The 24,087-nt window shown below is 38.4% G+C and overlaps 1 protein-coding gene across 1 annotated transcript; it reads right to left on the bottom strand.

The window, feature by feature from the left end:
* Positions 1–427: 427 nt before the first annotated feature.
* Positions 428–22,695, bottom strand: LOC121628156 (TGF-beta receptor type-2-like). The gene is made up of 7 exons (XM_041967081.1): positions 22,429–22,695; positions 19,897–20,038; positions 18,872–19,062; positions 14,087–14,856; positions 13,384–13,525; positions 2,374–2,498; positions 428–1,754 (listed from the first exon to the last, which is right to left on the bottom strand). The coding sequence occupies exons 1-7, from the start codon at positions 22,499–22,501 to the stop codon at positions 1,575–1,577; spliced, it is 1,623 nt and encodes a 540-aa protein (XP_041823015.1). The 5' UTR covers positions 22,502–22,695; the 3' UTR covers positions 428–1,574.
* Positions 22,696–24,087: the final 1,392 nt, after the last annotated feature.

The following is a 24,087-nucleotide window of genomic DNA, read 5'->3' as shown; positions in this document are numbered from 1 at the left end:
GGTGACAGGTGTTAGGATTGGGTATAAAAGGGGCAGTCACAAAACACTTGTCTTGGTCTTTAAATGCAAGGATTAACCTCACCACATTGTGCCAAACTCAGGGAATCATCAGTAAGGTTGCATCAGGGTCCATGAGATGAAAGTCTACATGTGGTAAATGAAAAGGAAGCTGATGTAACACAATGGTAAACATGCCTCTTTCATTTTTTTTAAGTGTGTTGCTGGCAAAAAGTTCTAGATTTGTTTTCATTTTCTAAATACAATTAAATTGGTCAGTGATGAGACTGAAAATTATGTATTTGCATACATGTTTAGATAAAAATTGCAAACAAATCAACAAATTTAAGGTTCTGCTTCACTTAGTAACTTCCCCAACTTTCCTGGCTTTTTTTTTTTTAACCCAAAAACTAGTCATAAACTTAAGGAGTGGAGCTGAAAACAATAGAAGTATGTTTTATTGTGTAACAGAGGTAATCATCTTGTGAAAAAAGTGGTGCCAAACACCGTTAAGCAGTGTCAGAGCTTTAAAAACACCAAAGCTAATCAAAGAGTACAGTAATTATTTTAATAATGATTTTACATTTTTATACAAAAATCTATTACAGATAATTTTTAATATTTTCTTTGTAAAAACAATAAAAAAAAAACCAACTTCCATTACATACAGACAAGCTGGCTGGATCCTCCAGTTTAGTGTCCTTAATATTCATCTCTGTTCCCTGTATAGATATCTTTCTGGCCTTTTCCTTTTAAGGCTGATTTAGCTGACTTTACACTTAATATTCCTTGAGATATGTTATCAGCTTTCCCTGCAGAGGTTTTTCCTTTCTTTGCTTCCTTTACTCTCTGCATCCATCCAGAGTCTTTGGGTGGTGCATAGACTTACTTGGCTGCACCCATGAAGGTGTGTTTATAAGACATGACTGGTGTTGCCTACGGGCGAGTTTCCCACTCTTGCTGCTGCACACCTGTTCTTTTTTGTTTTATTTCCAGTCAAATCGTTAACTTTACTATTCTAAACTTTTAGGTTTTGGACTATATGCTGCAGCACAACAACTGGGTTGTAAAAGTCTTTTCATGTCCAAAAATTCTTCTTGAACCTTCTTCTTCTTTCCCATCCATTCCCTTGATATTCATCCAAGACCAACTTGGAAGCAAACTGCTTGCATGTTCAACAATGAGGGTATTAGTGTTATTAAGTATGTTAATATTTTACATTTCTCCCTTTCTTTCCTTTTAAAACACATTCTATTTATTTCCTATACATAAAATCAGTTTTTGAAACAGAAGACAGCATATATATGATTTGGTGTGCATATATATTTATAAAGTGCAAAAAGTATTTGGTTACCAAAAAGCTTTATAATATGATCTCCCTAGTTATTTCATGGCTTTATTCTGATGCTCCATGCAAGCCCATGTCTTAAAACGGGTCATTGTCATCTCCAAAATTTCCAGTTCGCTCCTCTGTGACATCTCTGATGAATCCAACAAGCCAGCTGCTGGAATTCCTTCCTTTCCAAGCTGCTTGGTTGTAGTCCCCCAACTACCCTGATGGGGGAAGAGTTAAGTGTCTACTTCTCATCCACCACAATGATTTCCTCTGGGATCTTCTCCTCCGAGTCGGAGCAATCTGACAGCTTGTCCAGGTATTCCACATCATCGAAGCGCTCAGCAATGCACTGTGCTGTGAGACGGGCCTCGGGGTCATGGTCCCAGCAATCCTCTATGGAGGCGCACACCATCTGGATGCCCTGCAAGAAAACCAAAGCCATGGTGAGTCATAAAGACGGACTCGGGGAAGGTCTGCCTCATCACCCGAGGCTCCAAATATAAATGGATTTGGATATTTTTATGTGTGTCTTTGTTTATAAGCAATCAAATTTTTTTTGCCAGTTTAATTCTAGTTTTGTTCACACATACAATCAACAATATATAGAGTACTTAAAAAAAACGAATACAAAGTCTAAGATTTGTAGCCTCTGCTATGAAGACATGGGATCTTTCTTGTTTTTGTTTATCAGAACTGATAACTAATAATAAATGAAAAAGAGGAAGACTGTTTCATTGGAGCGTTTTAAATCAAAAAGTGGAGAAAAAGTAGTGAAAAGGGAAACAGGGTTTCACCTTTTCTGCCAGGCAATATTTATGATTTATTTACTTTTTAAATAGCTATTTCTTTCAATTTCCATATAAACAACTGAATAGAGCAGTATGAATGTCCTCATGGAGGCAGGATGAAATTGTGTGCTGTTACTTTCCTGCATTGGATCTCATTTTCTTTTCCTCCCATGATGTGCCAACATTGTTTTCTTTAACCTCCAAATCTTAAGTTTACAAATAAAATCCAAACACATATGTGGTGCCTCTTACTGTGTGGTTGGTCCAGCTGTTGGGGATCTCTGGTCTTCCTCTGTCTCGGAGAACACTGTCCTTCATGCTCTCTACACATGGGTGTTCCCTGAGGTTTCCAAACGGTGGCTCGTACTCTTTCACCTCTGCGTGGGGGTACACACAAACAAGAAGCAGGAACATGAATTAGCTTGTGACCTTATCAAATGGGGGAGTTTCGGCTTTTTCTTTTTTTATACAGGCAATAAACTTTGAATCGAACTACATCAGTCGACTGATGCAGCTCTGTTGAGCAAAGAGGCAAAATCAGATGGCAATGCCTCACAGCAAACACATCAACAACACCTCTCAAAGGAACCACTGTGTACTCCAAATCAAAACTGCAGCTTGCAAACTTTAAATAGCTCTGGAGCAGCACAAACAGCTAAAGAATCTGCTGCTGATGGAACGGCCAAAGGGGAGATTCGCTGAGGAGAAACATTATTAGAACATTTTTACTCTCTGCATCCATGGATTTAAAGTGTCTCATGAACAGAGCTCTGGCTTTCTCACTCACATTGTGATCTAGAGTGCTTTTCAGAAAGTTGATTGAGAGATTGAGTTTATTCAGGCCAAGATATCAAAACATTGGTGTTGAGGAGACAGGCTATGGGTCAGCTGCTTCCAAAAGAAAAAAAATATTATCTTTACTGGAATTAATGTTTCCATGGACAGTGAACATACTTCTAACAATCTAGTGATACAAGGACAGAAAAATAAGGTTCTCTGAAGACGAAAAAAAAGTTGTGTTTGACTTTTAACCTTTCTGTTTAAAAAAGAATTAGTGCTAGGACGGAACATGTGGCTCCTGAAGAATTGTGACTAATAATCAGTACTAGCAAGCAAATGGTGAAAAATGTTTAATTTGTTCAATCACAGTGTGTTATACAACAAACTTGAAGCATCACCAGAGAATTAAACTAAATGTTTGCTCTCTGGCTCCCCCTACAGTTGTGTGATGCAATGCCACTGTGGTAAAAATACTGTCTATGCATGCAACACCATTGTGCACTGTTTTAAAGGAGAGAAGGGGGCTTCAGAGAATATCTATAATTATTGTAAATTGAGAATTCAGAGCAAACTGGAGCTTTTATTTCCATGAAACTACATTATTTGAATTAACATACTAAGACAACTGTCTTCTGTCCTTGTTACTGTTACATCATCTTATTCTTCACTGCTGGGTGGTCAACTCCTGAGGTTATACCGAAGCACAGATGTTTTTTACCGGGGCACATGCCCGGTACATAGCTGTGCACAAATGCATGAGAATTTGTTGTCATGCTGAGGACACTGACATCTTCAGAGGCCACCAAAAATCATAACGTATATCATGTTTGGCCATAAACATCATGATATACATCATGACTAAACATGCTCACAGAAAGACTCTGTTCTTGTTTGTCTGTAACACAAGGTGGTGTGTAGCATTAATATATAGGCAACATATTCCATATTATATATACATTACTCTATCATCTATTGCAAAGACAGCAGAAAATCTTTAGAAAGCTTTTAAACTTTCAAGACCTTTGCATGAAAATTGTAACAACTGATCAAACTAACATGAGCTTATTTAGGTTGGTGTGAAATAGGACTGTGGCTTAACCTGTGAGGCAGTTATGGTAACTAGGTTATATCTCATGTTTCATTTTCTGATAAATAATATTGCATGGGTGCACACGGTGCTGCTGTAATGTTTTGCATTTCAGAGCATACAAATATATTACACTTTTACTATAAGACTCAACCACTGCAGTCCCTGCTGATTTACAGCTTACACAGAGCAGAAGGAGAAATGATCATAATCAATACTTTAGCAACTTTAACGACTAAGCTGAAGAATAATTGCAATAGACAAGTGAAGTAATCACTGACAAATAAGGATAACTCTACATCAGCCATCCCTGTTTTCCTCAGATCACCCTCCAGCAGTAAAATCCAATCTGATGTTTGTGTATTTGTATAAAGTTGCTGCTGTGTGGCATGGTGTTGAAAAGAATATATTGTGGTGTAAGGGGCTCCAGGACAGTCTCACACAAGAATGAGAACAACAACAAGTTGAATACTTTAAAATGAGTCTGAAGCATTTGGTTTCATAATTCATAAACTTAATTATAAATTTAATGTTAGTAAACCTAAATAAGCACAGACCTCAGTTTACTCAAGAATAAACAGCTTTCTTTCCTATTTATCCTTAAAGACCCAAATTGCAGTGGCCATGACTACCATTCTCTGCAAAACACACTTCATTTAAAGTCCAACACCATCAATTAGAGGTTTATTTAAACTTATTTGGAAGCAGCGGCCAGGATGTTCGGTAATGTTTGATTTGCTGATGATGTTATGTGAAGGAAGACTTTTTAAAAATAAAAGTAGAGTCATAGTTAATTATTTAAAATATATAGTCATTAGGGTGGCGCTGTTGTGGAAACTGAGAACCCAGCGTTGCCTGCACTTGTCCTGAACGAACCGAGGGCTCAGTGTCAAGCTCCAGTCAGCATGTACTTTATTGCACCTGCTCACAAGCTCAGCCAAACTTTCAATCAGGGCTGCTGCAGTTTAATGTCAGCAGCTCCCCTCCCTCATTTGTGGGATTTGGCAACAACAGCTATTATTAGCTTGATGCACAAGTTTTTATTTATTGTGCTTTTTTTCTAAATAGGCACAAAAATAATTTATATTTACAGACTTTGATTATCTGATTTAAATAAACCCAATTAGATTGGATGTTTACAATTCCTGAATTAACTGCAAGGGTTTGTTTGACAGCGCTCACTAGTGACCAACACTAAGTACAAGAGGAAAGCACGTGGAGCTCAATGCTTATCTGAGAAAGAGGATTGAAGATAAACACAAGTCAGGAAGGACATTTCTAAACAAATGCAGATTTCTAAGTTATCTGTTCTAACAACTGCACTTAAGTCCAAATTCTTGGAAGCTGAAGCCACTTCAGATGACTGTCAACCTCATTGTTGACACTTATTAGTTCAGAAGGACCCAGGAAGCACCAAGGCACCCGTCTGCTTTAAACTTGAAGCTGCCAGATGAGGCTAGGTGATACATTATGACTTGTTATTGATATTTAAAACTCATACAATACAGTTTATATGGATATAATCTGAAACTCCCAGTGTTGTCCAAGGAAGAAACCCCTTTCCTTTCTTGGACAAAATGTAAATGAAATGAAAGCTGGGGACTATCACAGAGTTCTTCCTCATAACCTCAAGCTATCATGCAGACCACTGGATTCTGGGTTAATCTTTAGTTCAGCCATATTCAGCTGGTTAGCTTGTAGTACTACCCTCTATCCTTTAACTCTTAAAATCTTAAACGAAAAACCAGGAACAGAAATTCCACTTACTTTATTCAAAGCTACTTTAAAAACTTTCCATTAATGGTGAGTGTTTCTGAAAAGAAATAATGTGGCTGCATCAGAACTGAAACATTTTTTTCCTGAAAGAAAAATCATGTTAGCAGATAGAACCCATTGTAAATGGTCTCCGACCAGTCTCAGAGCTCACAGTTTGAGTTGTGTTTCAGAGTAACTTTAATGTACTCTTACATGACTCTGTTTTGCTGTAGTCCTTCTGCAGATCTTCAACAAATCTGATGTTTTTTACAGTGCACCTGCAAGGCACTGCAATCACACATTGCATAATTAACCACCACCTGCTAACCTTTAAACCCTGGCCATATTTCCAGAAAATATGCCTAAAATGACAAAGTAAATGAAGAATTGTTCCATAACTATAAGATTCATATTCATGTTCATGTGTCCAAAATTGTGTATCTGTTACTACACCTCAATGAATGGCAACAAAATAGAGAAAGAGTGAACTTTCTGTCCTGGATTGCATAAACATGGATCACAAACATTACTTTGATTTACCCCATATTTCTTTGGACCACCCTATAACTATTATACTTTATACTTTAAAAGTGTACTATGTAAGGAACAAACACATTCACCTACATTTCAAAGTGCAGCAGAAATAATTTTTCTCTTTTTCTGTAGATTTATTGAGGGATGAATCAAACGGTGTTTAAATTCTTTCAAAAATGTGATGTGAAAATTATGAAGCCCACAAACAGGAACTGGAGCAAGAGAGGATTTTTTCTGGAGGGTTAAACTAAGTTCTTCTGGTTTGGTATTTAAGTGTAAATATATCAGCAGCCAACCAGTTAATTTTCTGATGTTGTTTGACAAGTCCAGAAAAGATATTCGGGACTGTAAATCTGTCTTTGTGAACTGTTGGAAAACATGCTTATGGGTTCATTTCCAAACAACAGTTTCAATATGAGTCATACCACTGAGCATTTGTCAGAGGAAATAGCTGCGACATTCCTGGAGAGATTGGCCAATCCTCTCTTAAAGAGAGGAATGGTTTTGCAGAACTTAAATCAGACCCTGGACTCTAAAAAGGCTATTGGAAAAACACAGCAGGTGACATGCTGGGGTTTGTAGAAGTCAAATGCTGCATATTTGCAAGATTTCTTTAAATGCCACATAAGTTGAGCATAGCAACAGAGAGGAATTAACACTGTGTGTCGTGTCCTACAGCAGCTGACACAGTGATGTGAATTCTGCAATGCTGGCATATAATTCATCCTTAAGGTCTTTTTTTTTTCCACACCACTTGTCAGGCAAGACTGTACAAACAGTCTGGAAACCTGCAGCTAAGAGAATTTTAGTTAAATTTATCTGCAGGGGAACTCTTCTGGCTCAACAACCCTGTATTTTGTTGTCCACATATAACCAGACACTGCCCTCAGGAAATCCAAATTCATCCAGTATACTATAAAACTAACATAATCTGCACACGGTGCTATATGTTTAGACATCAACAGAATTTGATATTGTGTTTGCATATTTTTTCAGCTTTTCTTCAAGTCAACATGTTTGTTGAATTATGGTCTGTTTAAATGAGGACCAAAAAAAATCCTAAATGCACAAATAAAGCAGGAGCAGAGTTTCAACATGTACGTGGAGATAAATAAGTAATGTGAGCACAATAACATTGTCTGCTTTCCTGTAATCTGTCTAAGTCTGGACTCCTGACTAATCCATGCCCAGCCGGTTTTCATTAGGCTGCGGTGGCTGCGACACTTGTTTTGTGTTGTGAGAGTCATGCATTACAGATGTATGCACGTTCATTACACATTAACAGAGCTTACTTTTAGAAAATATGGCACTGACTAACTCTACCATTAACTTCAGCTAATACAGGCTTTACCAGCAGCTAACCCCATTAAAGAAGACCAGGCAACTTCAATGAAACCGAGCTGTCTGTACCCATTTTGTCTGGATTTCATCCCTAGTCAAGTGGTTACAACTAAAATTTGTCCCCAAATGAGCAGTATAGCAGTAACCCCTTCCCGCTCAGAGACACATACATACCCCACCATAAAGTCCTGACATCTGGAGCACAGCTGCCCTAACATCTCCTCCTCTCCAGTCTAGCCCAACCCCTCCCTCTGGGGAATGAAAGCATTTCTTCGTCTACAACTCCACTCCACATTCAACACCACTCCACTATTATCCGCCAGTTTGCCCCACCCGCTTGAGGAACGCCATCATAGTCTTTCCAAGCCCTAAATTCAGACCGGCTAAATTATACAGGAGAGACGTTTTAAGAAACAGAGGCAAAGATGAAAAAAAAAAAGAGAAAGAGATGTGAGCCTTAATCCAGATTTTCCTTCTACTAGGGGTGTGTTTATCTTTCCCATCTTTGTAGTCTTGGAAGATAAAAAGAAAGCAAAGTGATGGCTCACTGCTGGCTGACTGACTGTCTCGACAGACGGTGGCGTTCTTCTTGCCGGGCAGACCTCAGCTCCAGGAGCTGTGGCAAAGGGGCTTTGTGCCTAGATGCACTGATCAGACATCTGTCTTCCACAGATGCACATGGGCAGGTGGCATCAGAGACAAGAGGAACCCAGGGCTTCACCCCAGTCATTATAATGATGCCCTGGGATAGGTCTCTCTGAACTAGAGAGTGTTTTGTAGGTTCACATACATTTTGTCTCAAGTGAGGCGAGTTCTCAAGGAGTCATGAGTGACTCACGGACCTCTGGGGACAGCCTGGCAACTTCAGGAAAATCGAGACAGCAGCTGCAGGAAAGCATGCAACTCTTTTGAGTGCTCTATGTAAACACATTGGTTTTAATGCTCATGTATCTCTGATCTAAGAATCAAGAGAAATGTGCCAGCATACTCTGTGAGGAGATTTTAGCTGTCAGGGAAGTAAAATATATATATATATATATATATATATATATATATATATATATATATATATGTATATATCTGTATCTCATTGTAATAGCTTATTCTTTTTACCTTTGTATTCTTATCAAGGCGGGAGACAGGCTGTAATTGTACAGTGATTCAACCTTTTAACACGAGAATGTTTCCTTGGGTTGTAAGCCTTAATTGACTACAGATTTAACCCTTCTGCTTGCCTCTTTCGGACAGCTCCCAAGTCTGGAAAATGGGGACAGAGATATTACAGAGATATTTAGAAGGCAGGAAAAACACAAACTGCCCTGGTGGCTTCTATCTTTAGTCCAGAGGTGGGACGGGAACCCCTTCGTTTCCCTTCTAGGAAATCTAGCCCAGCCTGTCCTCCCTGTCTGTCTGCGCCTACATGGGAAATGCTGGATGGCTGTCAGGCAGCCTCGTGATGCAGTGGGAGAATAATTAACTGCTATCTCACTTACCTCCAGGCACGAAGAAGACAGAGGGAGGGACGGGGAAAAAGATGAAAGTAATAAACTGAAAGTGTCATGCTTAGAGAGGCAGCGAATGGCAGAGTGGACAGTGTGACAAGTGTGTAATTTTGTTCTGAATTCTGTATTTTGGGTGGTTGAGATTTAAATATATATGAAGAAAGGAAATGAAGGAATCATGAGCATAAACTCAGAAATGAATGAAATGGTTGGTGGAAGATGTGGAATGAGTGAATGAGGGTTTAATCCATGAAGACGGCCAAAGATGAAGCCACAGTGATTCTGGCCCACTTTCAAGAGACATTAGCCACAGAATTTCCCAATATAAAACTAGTCATCTGTACTTGCAAAGTGCATATAACTTCACACTAAAAACAGAGTGTCTGGGGACTGCACACTTTGCAAAACAGGAAATAGTTTGTTTTTCTTTTCCAAACGTGTACCCACAAGCCATACATATTCTTATGGCTGCAAGGGAAGAGAGATTATGGCTCACTTGGCCTTGTTTTTTTCTTCCCAAGACTGTTGGGCAGAATAACTTTGCAATGTACCTCAAGGAGACCCCTTTGAGGGGTTCAGGGCACAAAACAGGAAAACACCAAAGCAGAAGTGTTCATTGCCCCCCTCCCTGGAATCCAATCATTGCTCTGGCACAATGAAGACAGCAGCAGTCACAAAAACATAAAACTGGACCCCAGAGACACTAAAGGGAAGTGAAACAAATGACTGACTGTTGACATGAATTACTGCACTGTGCTTTGCCTTCAGATAATCACCCATTTCTATTATTTGTACATATCCTGACCTTGTTTTTGCTACGGAATAACACACAAGGAAGTATCAGCACATTAGTCCGGCAAAGGTTGATCCCTGAGACTTCTACAAGATGGATTGCAGATTTGATGTTTTTAGATTTTGTTCATATCATGACTAATGGGTCGTTAATGAAGCTCTGTCACACGGTGTCACACATCTTGTAAATGAACTCAAGGTGAAGCTCCACGCTGTTCTCCTAGATGGTAAAGTCAATGCACTTTCTTCTTTACAGGTCAAGTGAGCTAAGCTTTTTCTCTCTTTTTTAAACCTTACTTTTTTCCAGTATTTCTAAAGAAATTTACAAAAGCTCTAAAGAGCATTTCATCAATCACTGCTATTATGGATTTCCTATACAATCAGAGATCATGGCTAAGCTCTTTTTTACCAAGGACATCAGGGTTATCTCTGTTACTAACAAAGAGGTCACAGTAAATGTGTAAAGAGTGTACAGCAGACTCTGTTATCGACCAAACACAGGATATCATGTAGTAGGCATATGACTCATCATGGTTAAAACAGAGAATAACAATGTCAATTTGATGGTGAATGCTGAAGGTTGCAATAATTTATCAAAGGAATAGTTTGAAATTTTAGGAAAATGTATGAATTTCACTAAGAATTAATACATTATAATAGATGACTTGAAAATGCTGTGTCACTGAGCATCTTTTTTATTCAGTGTATTTAATGCTAGACCTATAACAAAACATAAGTCTACCAGTAACACATCAGGAGCTCTACATGTCAGCAAAGTAAAGTTACAAAAAATGTTTTCCAAAATGTTTACTTTGAGTGACCTAAACCTGTTTGTGAGGATGAGAGAAAAAAAAGATATCTGAACAAGGCCTAAAAAAAATCTAAAAGTCTGAGTAAAGCATTGCATGGAAAGATAGTACTTGCTGAGATAAATAGGGCCAATAACTGTATTTCACTGAATCATGGACCTAAGCTATTAAATACTTTTACATCTGCTTTTTGTTCAGCAGTATCAGAGCAGTGGGATTGAGTACACAAGGCAAGAAAATGCTGGCCCCACCCATGGAATAGCTTTGAACTAGCAAGCTAACTGTTTTCCCTTCATCATAAATGCCAAAATTAGTAGAACTTGGACTGTGTACTCATACTACAGAGGAACAACAAGAACAAGAAAAGCTGAAATAATTTAGAAAATAGGGAGGGTGAAATGCAGTAGAGATTGTGGAGGTCTTGGGAGTCAGTGGACTGATTTTCTGTAGAGCCACAGCTACAGAGTTGAGGATTATGACCGATGCTTGGCTGTTTTTTTATTTATTTATTTGTTTTAACTGGAGACAGCTGGAATCAACAGATACATGATGTACTGCCTGCTGAAGTCTCACCCTCCACCTCTGGTGTGCTCACACTACAACAATATATCTGGGTGGTTGAATCCTTGCAGTAAAAACCCACCATGAAAATGTAAGTTACACCACGTAACAATGTCGAAGACTGAGTCCACAGCTGGAGAGTGACTATTTTATATCTACAGTGTGTGTTTGTAATTCCACATCTAACTAGTTTATGTATGGCTGAGCGGTTAAAACACGCCTCTTTGATGTCACAAAGTTAGAACATAGATTTGGTTCTCATTTCCTCAGACTTTGAAGAATATTGGCACTCAGACTTAATCACCTTTGTACAGACCCTGCCATCATTTCTACTGTAATGAAAGAGGTTTTCATTTTCTCACAGAGATGCAATAAGGAACGTAAAACTCCTTTTTAACTGTATCAGTCCAAAGCTACAGAAAGGTGTTTATTATCTGGCAGTGGTGCAGAACGGCCCAGCCCTTCTTACACTTTCAGTTTTGGGATTTTGATGGGAAGGTGACTTTGCTATCCCAGAGTCAGTTGAGATATCACCAGCATCATGCTTATCTCTGTAGGATAAAGAGATCTTATTGGATAGATCTTAATAGCTTTCTGATACTGTATGTATATTGATAAAACACTCTTGAGATGGGAAGTGGCCCTGGCTACTTATCTTTTTAAATTGGTACATCCACCATAAGGATGCCGTTACTGGAAAAGATCGGATATTCTTCCAGGAATAAGCACCCTTACAAAACACATATTGGAGGGACACATTTCTAAAGGTTAAAACGGGAAAGATTATATCTTTCTTCTTGTTGCGTCAATATGCAGGTGAGGCAGGTGTTTGTGTAACTGACAGACCTTAAATTTACTTTTTGACATTTCTTCTTTTCATATGTTGAATGACTCTTTTTGGAGTACAGCTTTGAGGGCCAGTAAGAAACTTAACAAAATCAAACAGCTAGGCACAAAAGCAATTAAGACTGTGATTTCAGGCCATTTGCTCTAAAGTTTAATAGTTTTTACCTGTAAAGAAGAAATTTCCTGTTCGATTACTGACTTTGGCAAGCCTGTCTACTCTCCTGCATCTGAAATATTCCTCCTTAAACACAACTAAACACATTTATTCACATTACCATTCACTGATGATCTACATTAATTAATAATTCATCTAAAGCCTAAATTACCAGCTCTCTTAAAGTTGCTCACTTTAAAGTCCAAATATTTTGTTAAAGTCTGGGGAGATTTGGATAACTTGTGGTGGGATTGCTTTTTAAAAATTATTTGGCAAAAGCCTTCAGTCAATATACTCTCCCACTGAGACACCACAGAAGCTTTTTTGCCATCTGAAATCCCGTGACCTGTTTACAATGTTTTTTAAAAATACAGTAAAGATCAGATAAGGAGTAGTTTTAATAGCTTCATAGATTTAGACATACTAAACATATCCTATTTATTGGCAAAAGTAGAAATAATAGAATGTAATAAAGGTCAGTGTGGCCACATCCCATTAGGGATATCACGATTGCTGTCAGAGTCTTCATAAATAAGAAGGACAAAGTGGTTTAGGTGGATTCTGTTCACCACTGAGATAAGCTGTACCATGCCCAAATTTAGCTTCTCTCACCGAGATAATGCAAAAGTTAGATTTTTAAAATAGCACCAGTAATGAGTTTGTTTCTGGACACCTGATGATAAAATTCTAAATATAAAGCTGGAAGACTACCTGAAACTTTATAAATATAGAGGATAAAGTGGTTTGTAGTGAATTTGGTTCACCACTGGGACAAAGCACCTACATGCCCAAAATAAGCTTTTCTTGTCGAAATAATGGCAAATTCGGATCTTTAATATGACTGTGAAGGAATATTTGTGGACACCAGAGCTAAGGAAAAAGGTTTCATACTTGTTTAGGGAGTCAAGACTATCTACCATTATATGTGTAGTTCATGACTCCTCAAACAGTGGTGGAAGACTTAAATAGTGGGGGGAAAACTGAATGTTGAGGACATGGATCTTAACTTCAGAAAGTTAAAAATAATTTCAGTCAAATGAATCATAGTTTACACACACACACAGCTGGCTCTACACCGTCCTGAACACTCAGTCATCTTACCTCCGATTGCACTGCACCTTGAGATGATCTCCCACAGAACTAGAGCCATTGAATAAACATCTGCTTGTTTAAAAGACTCAATGTTTTCCAGGTTGATTCTGGACTCCAGCACCTCAGGAGCCATGTATCTGGCTGTTCCCACCTGAGAAAAAAAAAAGGTTTATTTTGCTGAAGTCCATGAGAAGCTCTTTTTTAAGTTACAGTTCTAGCTATTAATTACCTGTACTGATCAAGTGACAGGTGGTTATTTTATGCCATGTGCCTTAACATACCATGCTTCTCTTTACATAATAATAACCTAGAAAATGTATTCACCACTACTTCCTTCAAATATATAAAAGGCTAGTATAATGCATTAGGTGCGCTGTACAGCAAAGGGTGAGGCCTTTTAATGATGAGTCATTTTTACAACAGTGTAACACAGCTGTGGCTTGTTACATCAGCACACTGAGTCCATTAAAAATCACTCAAGCATATTTGTCTTGTGACTGTAATAAAACAACAAACTGTGAACACTCACAGAACTGTTGTATCAGAATTATTCATCTGGAGCCAAGGAGTGCTAAATATTTAGAGCTGAAGATCAGAACTTTAAGTGTGATTGATAGCATGGCTCTGAATATTTTCAAAGTATATTATATGGCAGCGTTGGGAGTGCCTTAAACCAAATAATAGCCATGGACTTAGGATTAGACAGCCTTACCTGCCCACTGTTGGCCAGCTCATCCACAGACAGAGAGTTATCCAGCCGGAGAGCCAGACCAAAGTCACAAAGGCAGCAGGTCAAGTCCTTTTTTACCAGTATGTTGGAGCTCTTAATGTCTCTGTGAGCAATAGGCACCTTATAGCGGCCACAAGGGGTGTGGTCACTGTGAAGATGTGCCACCCCACGGGTCAGTGAACTACCTAGCAGCCACAGGTCATGCCAGGTAATAATGTGATGGGTAAGGTACTCTTGGAGGTTCCCCAGTGGCTGGTAAGCTGTGATCAGCCAGTACTGTCTCTGCACTTTCCTTTCCTCTGCTGTCAGGAAGTGAAGCACATTTTCGTGTCTCAGATCTGCGTCTGAGAAAACATCCTTTTCGTTCTTCCAGGAGGCATATTCCTCATCTGGGAAGATTTTAACTGCGACAGTCTCGAAGCCTTGCTCTTCGCTGACGGATGACCCCTGTTTCAGCTTGGCTTTATAAACCTCTGCAAAGCGTCCTTTTCCGACCAGAACGTCCAGTTCAATAGGCAGCAGCTCATTATTGTGATTGAGGTTGTTGGCGTGTGTGGAGCTGCTGTCTGAAACCTCTTCGTTTATGATGATGGCGCGGCCTTCACTGAAGTCCAACGGAGGACCCTTCTTGGAGGGGGCTTGGCGTTGGCGGTAGACCCGATAACAGTAGAAGGAAGCAATGATGACAACAGCCAAAACCAGAAGAGGAACCAGGCTGACTAAGATGACAGCCACCACTTGGGAATTGATATCTGAGAGACCAAAAGCCAAAAGATTCATATGATGAGAATGAGGATTGCAACACAAATCTAAACAAAAATCCTATTACAGAAATCTCTTAATAATTTGGGAAGCAGTGTTTTTCCCCGCGGCAACATTCAGTTTGAAAAAGGGGACATCTGAAGTAGAAAAATCTAATATAAATCTTTAAACTAAGCAATCATAATTGTGCCCCGATGACATCGTATGCAACATGTCTGAGCTAGTTTTAGGTATTATACTGTATATCCTGTAGTTTGTGTCTTATTAACCCTTTTGGGACCATTTCTTCTGATTTAGTAATACTGGAGTGCAGTGACAGTATCCAGCTGTTATTTACTAACACTGATCAACAGAAATATTAATTTATTCAGAAAGGGGAGAGGAAGGGAAGAAAAGAAAAAAACACTAACACTGATCAAGTGAAATGTGGTTATTCTGTGCAATGTGTTATTAACATATCAGAATAGATTAATCTGAATCAAAATAACGAAAATAAATAAATAAATAAAAAAAAAAAAAAAAAAAAAAAAAATCAAAATAATGATTGAAATAACCAGGAACTTTTTGTTTATGTAAAGAAAACACCTGCTGTGTGTATATCATCAAAGACAAATTGCAGTTAGATTCAGGAATGAGTGTCTGTACTGACAAGCTAATAAGCCACATGCTGTCAAAACAACTTATGTAAATCATGAGTTGAGGCAACAAGCCTAAAACTGATTAACAAAAAACACCATGATTGGAACCCAGACGCAATACTTCAGATTGGATTAGAATATCTCTACAAAATTTGGCATCTACAATTTTATTCATAGTGCAAAGACCACGAACTAGTGAAAATGATGTATTATATTATCCACATTAATATCAGTTTGTCTCCCACAATGTAAAGAACACACATTGAGATTGTAGCAGACTGTACAAACATTCAAAGTACAGTAATATTCTTAGGACAGTAGACAAACTAGCCCTTCCCTGAGGAATGTATATGACAATCAGAAATCTTAAGATAGCATGTGGACCACAAAGGCAAGAACTACTCCAGACCCTGACTCAGTAAACCACATATTGTGTCTCTTTATAGTTTGTCTGATTTGTGTAATTTAGGAGATGGTGTGTCTCACAGCTGCAACACACACTGGTTTCGGGAAACTGAAAGTTTGTGATTGTTATGTGTTTAGGGTTCAGTTTTAAAGCTGCGGTCATTAAAAAAAAAAAAAAAAAACAGACCTATAAAAACCTATAGCACCAGTTCCAACATATTAAACAAGAAAACCCCAACTGATCTTCAGATTGATGATAAAATATTTTCCATGGCTTTGTTAACAGTGAGCCATTACTTTAAATTAAATTTTTAAATCTAGTTTAGCTGGTTGCAACATGTCTAAGGTGCAAAAGTATTTCATTTTCCATTTAATATTTTAAAAATAGCTTGAGAGGTCAGTGTAGATGCAAGAAGCAGAGGCAGGTTGAAACAAGGCGGAGGCGATGAGTGTAAAGTTATCCACTTGACTGGCCAGTCAAGCCCTGTGCTTCTCTATAATTTTTTTTTTCTTAACAGGAAACCACATGTCTGAAATCCTCTGCAGGGCCCCAGCCAGACGGTTTGTTTTGATTTTTGTAGAGTGAGAAGCTATTTCTTGCAACAAACCTGTCACTGTGCCTCCCAGACTCCCAGAAACAGCTTTGGGCAAAACCCAAGACGTTATATGAAAGTTGAAATCCTGTAATGCATCGATATGTTTAAGGAATAAGGATGCTGTTTAAAACCACTGCATTTAGGATTTTCCTTAAACTAAAGTTATTTTCCTAAAAACACTGTACATATACTAAAATAATTCTTTAAATAGAAAATGTTTGAGATATAAATTTATTTTCCTTCTCACAGAGAAAACAATGAGAACATTAGTACCGATCTCATAGCACATAAGTTCAATGTTTTGGTATCAACTTGTGGAAAATGTGAACTGGCAATATTTCTAAATGATCTGACGGTTTCTAACTTTGGTTGCATTTCTGCTTTTCTTAACTGACAACCTCAGCAGCATGGTTGTAGTTTTAGTTTCACTGGGCTGACCTGACACATTTAAAGTAAAACATCTGCTGTACAAGACACCTCAAATAATTTGTTCTCAGGAGTAGTGCTGGAATCTGATTATTCCCTTAGCTTATTTGACTGATTCAAGATTAATTTGCTGTCATTACAAATACTATAGGTAAATTATAATAACAAACAATCAATGATGAATTATGTTTACTATTATTATTATTATTATTATTATTATTATTACTATAAAAGGGAAATCTGCTTGCTTACTAATCTTAACATGTATTGATGAGTTTTTTTAGAAATACATTTTAAGACACAGGATCAAATTTTGCATTTTAAGATGAAAAGTGAGCACTGCAGGGACTTTGCTGATTTAGGGACTTATGGAACCTCAGTCCACTCTAACCTGTAAAAGAGTATTGAAATGATTGAAATGATTTCAGACAGCACTGTCCTTCCCTTCCTCTGTGCACATTACAGTTTGCAAAATCTATTTGCTACAAGAAACAACTAACTCCAAGCTAGCAAACACCAAGCTACATGGATAAGCTACTCTCATAAAGCAGGCTTGCCAGAGTCTGACAGAGTGAATAAAATGTACAAAAACTGTGTTCACAACATCCAGTGTCCAACAGCAATGTCTTTTGCCTCCCCAGGCTAGCTGTGAGCTAAGCTTATCATTTCCTGCTATTTAACAACAATCTAACAAGACACTAATCGAATCACTAATCTCAGCAATAATAAACCTGTTATTTGTTACTTATCTTAAAACATATTTTCCGTAAAGTTCTACCATACCTACATGAATTTAAATATCCAATAAAATAGATTAATTTATACTCAAACACTAAATCCTTCAATCATGAGAACAGTCTAAATAAAAACTGAGTCTCAACAATGCCTTCTATTACAGTGGCAACAGAGAGATTCACCTAAATTTACTGGTATTGTTGTGTTGTTTGTATTACATCTGGAGTGCCTTTAATAAAACACTGCCCTACTTTAGTCTCTGAGAAGTTACAGACACTGCACAGACATTCTCAAGAGTGTGCGAATGCATTTCCATGACGTAGTTTGCACTGAACAGATGCTTTCAATTTTGCTCTGTTCAGAGCCAGGTCTCGGAAATGTACTTCTGTGTTATTATTGCTCGGATGCTGTAGTGAAAATACATCTGATACCAGTGCCAATGTTGTAACTGGGGTCTACAAGCCAATTTCACCTAAACCTGTTTGTAATCACATATCTGGAGAGCATCACAGTGCACACATGTTAAGAGTCTGTGCATGATGCCTTACATGACAATCTGATAGGAACTGGCATACATGTAGCAGTGCACCTGTGACTCTCTACATTTTTTTTTTTTTTTTTTACAAGCTCTACTTTTGTTTGTTTTTGAAGTACAGTTTTATCCAGTAAAAGATAAAGTATTCAGGGTTGAAACTTTGCACTATTCAAAACTATGAAACTATGTGTGATGTTTAAGGGATCATTCCCAGTGATGAACTCACTGAAAAACTTTACCAGACTCCGGAGCTCTAAGGAGTACCTTACTTGCTTCAGCTAATTGGTCTGGTTTTACTGCTTGCACTTCAACTATTTTGGGTTAATCTCGCTGCGCTCACCAAAACTATTTCCATCCACTGCAGGGAACTATTTACAACAAGCTCTGATAAACCACTGTGTGGACCCAAATGGGAGGCAGAAAGACAATATTTAGACAAGTTGGGGAACATTAATGAACATTAGGCTATCAAATAGCCAGATATAACTCTTTTAAATGGATGGGAATGGTGAATGCATTAAATACAACCTACAGGGAAACACCTGTCAAGACACAAAAGATGTGATTAAATTTATGAAACAGATATGTTTACAGAACAAGTTTACATAAACTTGAGAGGCTTGATCTGGATTTCAAGAAAACTAAAAAAATAGAAGAGACAGTAACTTACCTTGGTTAAAAATGACATCCTCGTTGCACTCATCCGCATCACAGGAACAGATGAAAAACTCTGAACCCATGCCCTTTTTCTCTTTCATCTCACACCTGCTTTTGTTGTAGTCTTCCAGGAGCAGGCCATACAGCCTCTGAGCTGGGTTGTGACACACGGTATCAAAGGTGACATTGTCATCTTTCTTCCTCCTTTATAAGGAGAAAACAAAAATACAGCTATTTACTCATTTAATAGTTGATCTGTGGTCTTGACAAGACAGTTAAGACAGTTACAAGGACACATTTTTCAAGCAGTGTAGTGATGGAACTGATGTCAACATTTTTTTCCAGCAGTTTAAAGCTGTAATATGTAAATGGCAGCAACACTGAGGTTAACGTCACAAACAGTTAATGCCGTTACAAACAGGAAACAGAAAAAAACCCTGAACCCGCACAAATCTGCATATTCATATTCTGAGTTCTTGCTGAGCAGTGCTGGCTTTGTGGTTCTGAAAGACATTTTAAAGAGGTGCTGCTGTCCGTGTGCCATTAGCTTTCTGCTAACCTCAGCTCATAACATGCCCACGACATTGTGAATATAATGAGGAACAGCAGCACAGCCTTAAGCTTTCAACACCAACACAAATCTGCTTCCTGCTGCTTGTCCCATTCAGAGTTAGATGTGATGCTGATGAATATTTAGAAGCTTGTGTGCTTTCATATTCAAACCGTACCCAGCAATAAGCAGATAAAAGAAGTCTTTAAAAGTAAAAGTTTACTCTATGAAATTTTAGCACTGCAGATAGGAAGTTCTATCCTGTTCTATTCTACAGTAATTAAGCAGACGTTTTTCTCCAAAGCGACTTAAATCTGAAGGTGGTTAGGCAGTAGCATTAAGGGTCTTGCCTAAGAACCCAACTGGAAGGTGTTACTATTGCCCCCTGTGGGATTCAAACTTGGGTCTCACATATGGGAGATGACCATTTGGTTAAGGAAACAAATCTAAATGCTGTATTGGCATATGGTCCATAAAGGTACACTTACCAAATACTGACACACACTTCGTTGTCAGCGGGGCAGATGGCAGTTCTATTACACTCCACCTTGCAGCTCCATTTACCGATGCAGCTGGTAGCTTGCACATCACAAAACCTGCACAGCCTTCTCATCTTAATCATAGAGGCCTCTGGAATAAGAAGGAAAAGAGAAGGAAGATATTTACTGAGTTGTGTTTACACAGAAAATGTCTACAAGAAGATGAAATGGGCTCAAAGATGCTTTCTCTTAAGCAGCCAGATGGCATTCAACATCAAACATAAAACCTAAAAGACCTTCATGATGATCAATTATAGTAATACAGGTGCTTTTTTGAGCATTGAAAGCAATAAAAGTTTAAATTTAATTGAAGGATTAATTCTCCTGGAATTTGGCTGTAAATAGAAGCAGATATTCAACAAAACCACAAGAAAAACATCTCAGAGGGGTGAGCAAGTTTTTCTTGTGAAATCCTCCTTTGCTCATGTTCAGACTTGACTTTGCCAGCAGGCAAGCCCACACCAGTGAGACATACTGGATTGTGTGATGAGTGCCTGTGGGTTTGATAATCACCTAAGGAGACAACAGCCAGACAGGCAAGAACAACAAACTAAGGAAAAAAGGGATGTACCTTCCTGTATGCAGGGGGGTCTCTAATTTGTCAGTGCCGATGACTCAGCTATCTATATAGAAAGGCGTTTTGTGCCAACAGAGACGACAAAAAAAAACAAAACAAAACAAAAACAAGACGCAATTCATGACAGTTTATTTCTGCAGCACTTTGCAGGCCTTTAATGATAAAAATCAGTGGAAAAAGCACCACCCGTTTAGTATGGAAAGGAGATATGGAGCCACACAGAAGGTGAATAATCTCTACTTTTGCTCTCCATGTCCAAGAAAGGAGTAGTGCCCACAACATAAATACTATGAAAAGAACACCCCCCCCCTAAAAAAAAGAAAAAAGAAAAAAAAAGGAAATGGGATATTCCAAATTTCTCAGGAGTAATTTTGCATCAATGCCGGAACAGTTATCAGAAGAAGAAAAAAAAATAGGTTTTGCTGATAATCTCTTAATATCAGTACAAGATGAGTTTGTACAATTCTTCACATCTTACACTAACACTGTTAAGATCACTTGTTGAGTGTACAAAAGAAAAAATAAGATAGTAGAAAAGAGATAAAGGCCCACAAAGAGATTGCTTAAAACTGTACTTTCTTCTCTATGCTGGGACATGATGCACTCTGAAACAATACAGCCATAAAAAAAGAAAACACGTGATTGCACATTTACAGTAAAACCACATTGTCTCCCTTCAGATGTATGCAGGAAGTAGAACCTGTTTCTTGCTTCAGAATACACATTAAGAATAAGAAACGCTCAAACAGAGAAAGTTGGTTATTTTTCACCAACATACTGCAATTTATGTAGGAGACATTTCAGTTTGATGCATGGCGGACGTCAACCATCACAAAGTAAAATGTTTCACACTGGGATGCAGAAGTGAAAGTACACATCTCAGCAGCTAAATGTCTTCATACCTATTTGCAAAAAGGGGTTTGGGTGTTTGTGCCTATAACCTTGCACAAGAACCCCACTGTCCGTTCACCCAAACCTGCAGGGCAGGGGGGTTTGACCTGAGGCTTGTGTAAGAGCACAGTACTGTACTTTCACAAGAAGCTCTCATGAAATTGTGAGCAGATATTGCTTTCTGGGCCTGTCTCAACTGACAGACCTCTCTTACAAAAAAACACGTTAAAATATTACACTTGAACTCCAGACAAAACTAAATGACAGAGCAATTTAAAGCTCTACCCAGAGGGTCTGTGATATGTTTTGAAGTAAATCAACACTGAAGGAGGGGGATAGTCCATGCCTGAGTGCTGGTGATGGGAAGGTGGCTGAGTTGGAGTAATTATATCATTAGAGTAGCAGCTCTGAACGAGCATGTCATTTAAACCCATGGGGCGGGCTATGGAAGGGATGAATGGTGGTAATTGTCACTCAGGGATACATATAATTGTAGAGAGGGGGGAAAGGGGATTAGAAGCAGCCAAAACCACTTGGTGCCGCTGGGACTGAGCACGAGACAGATGAAGGTAAAGAACTGTCCTCCTCAAACCTGTCAGCAATGTGACTGTACATTAAAGGATGAACAAAAAGGATGAGCGTTTGAACAGGTGATGTCTAAGGAGGCAGTTACGAATTCACACTGAATATAAAGTAAATAGGCGCACAAAAGTTAACGCGAGGCGCAGTTTTTATTTATTTTTTTATTTGCGTTTATATATATATATATAGTTTTGTTTTCTTCGTCTTCTTTTTTAAGAAGCTGAAAGGAATTTGGTTAAGGAGTAAAACGGGCTTACGTCAAACACCTGCATTAAAACAGCCGCGCCATTAAAGCTATAGTTTTCTTTTTTAGGAAGCAATGTGTCACTTTGTTGCGCTTATAACAGCTTGAAACGACGTTGTGAAGTTGTGATAAAACTCCACTGCGTGCAGCTTTGACAAGTTTTCAACAAGTTTTTATTTCAACTCACCCGCCTCCTCGAGCAGAATACTACCAAAGAGTATCGTTCCACACCAAAAAGCGGAAAACCGAAGTAGTTCCATTTAGAACCGGACTGCACGCGCCCCTCTTTCTCATTAATTTACCGAGGCCTTGACAGCGGATTAATATCCAGAGACTCCGCGGACTTTCTTCGGTCCGCCTGTTGATCCTCTAAACGCACTCACAGCTCCAAGAAGTAGACGAAGAAGAAAAAGAAGAAGCAGAGTAAACACAGCAGGCAGGACTTGCCCTATATGACTCACAGAATGTGCGCTTTTCATAAGACAGGAAATCTTCAGAGGGGTTGGACAGGTTTTTTTTCCCTTCTACTACTCAGTCGTGCCTATGTGGCTCACTTTGTCTTGAACCATATCATTAAGAGACTGAGCAGTAGGATTTGAAATGACATGCTCTAAAACCGCTTGACCAGAAGCTCAACTTACACTAGAAAATGCTGTTATTAGCATAACAGCAAGTGTGAATGCTGTCATGCTGAATGATTGAAATAAAATGCTGAAAAGTGGCTGAAGATGGTTAAAAAAGGCTGAAATGTCTGTTGAATAAGAATTTATTAAGCTGAAGTGAAAAGTTGAAGGATTTAAAGCTCAAAGTGGAATTAAAAGGTGCTGAAAGGCTGAAAGGTTGAACTGAAATGTGCTTAAGTTTGCTGAAGATGGCTGAAAAGGGCTGAAATATGGTTGTTGAAGCAGTATATATAAAGCTTAAGTCAAGTGTTGGAAGGATTTAAAGCACAAGCAGGTGTTTAAATGTACTTAAAAAGGTGGAAAGCTGAACTGAAATGTGCTTAAGATAGTTCAACATGGCTGAAAAGGGCTAAAATATGGTTGTTGAAGAAGTATATGAAGGTGAAATGAAGAGTTCAACAATATAAAGCACAAATTGGTGTTTAAATGTAGTTAAAAAGGTGGAAAGCTGAACTTAAATGTGCTGAAGACAGTTCAACATGGCTGAAAATGGCTGAAGTCTGGGTGTTGAAGCCTCAGTTGAAGTAATCATGAAGCTGAAGTCAATAGTTAAAGTATTTAAAGCTGAATGATTGTACTGAAATGCTGAAAAGATGGCTGAAGATAGTGAAAGATAGCTGAAATGTGACTTTTGAAGAAGTATTTATTAAGCTGAAGTGAAAAGTTTAAGTATTTAAAGCTCAAAGGGGAGTTAAAAGGTGCTGAAAGGGTGAAAGGTTAAAGTGAAATGTGCTTAAGATTGCTGAAGATGGCTGAAAAGAGCTGAGATATGGTTGATGACGCAGTATATATGAAGTTGAAATGAAGAGTTCAACAATTTAAAGCACAAATTGCTGTTTAAATGTAGTTAAAATGGTGGAAAGTTGAACTGAAATGTGCTTAAGATAGTCAAACATAGCTGTAAATGGCTGAAGTCTGCTTGCTGAAGCACCAGCTGAAGTAATCATGAAGCTGAAGTCAACAGTTAAAGGATTTAAAGCTGAAAGTGAATGTTAAAGGTGCTGTACTGGTTGAATGTAGAAGAAATGATTGTAAAAGGCAGAAAGAGCTGAAACAGAGTTGAATTGGCAGCTGAACCACAGTCCATCATGTAAGTGAGCAGCAAAGGACATGATGAGAGGACAGACAGAGGAGGAGAGATAGAGGAGGACATGTGGCCTGTT

The sequence above is a fragment of the Melanotaenia boesemani genome, chromosome 17, assembly GCF_017639745.1.
Source record: "Melanotaenia boesemani isolate fMelBoe1 chromosome 17, fMelBoe1.pri, whole genome shotgun sequence".
In the NCBI taxonomy this organism is placed as follows: Eukaryota; Metazoa; Chordata; class Actinopteri; order Atheriniformes; family Melanotaeniidae; genus Melanotaenia; species Melanotaenia boesemani.
This window is presented reverse-complemented; position numbering and strand designations above follow the sequence as displayed.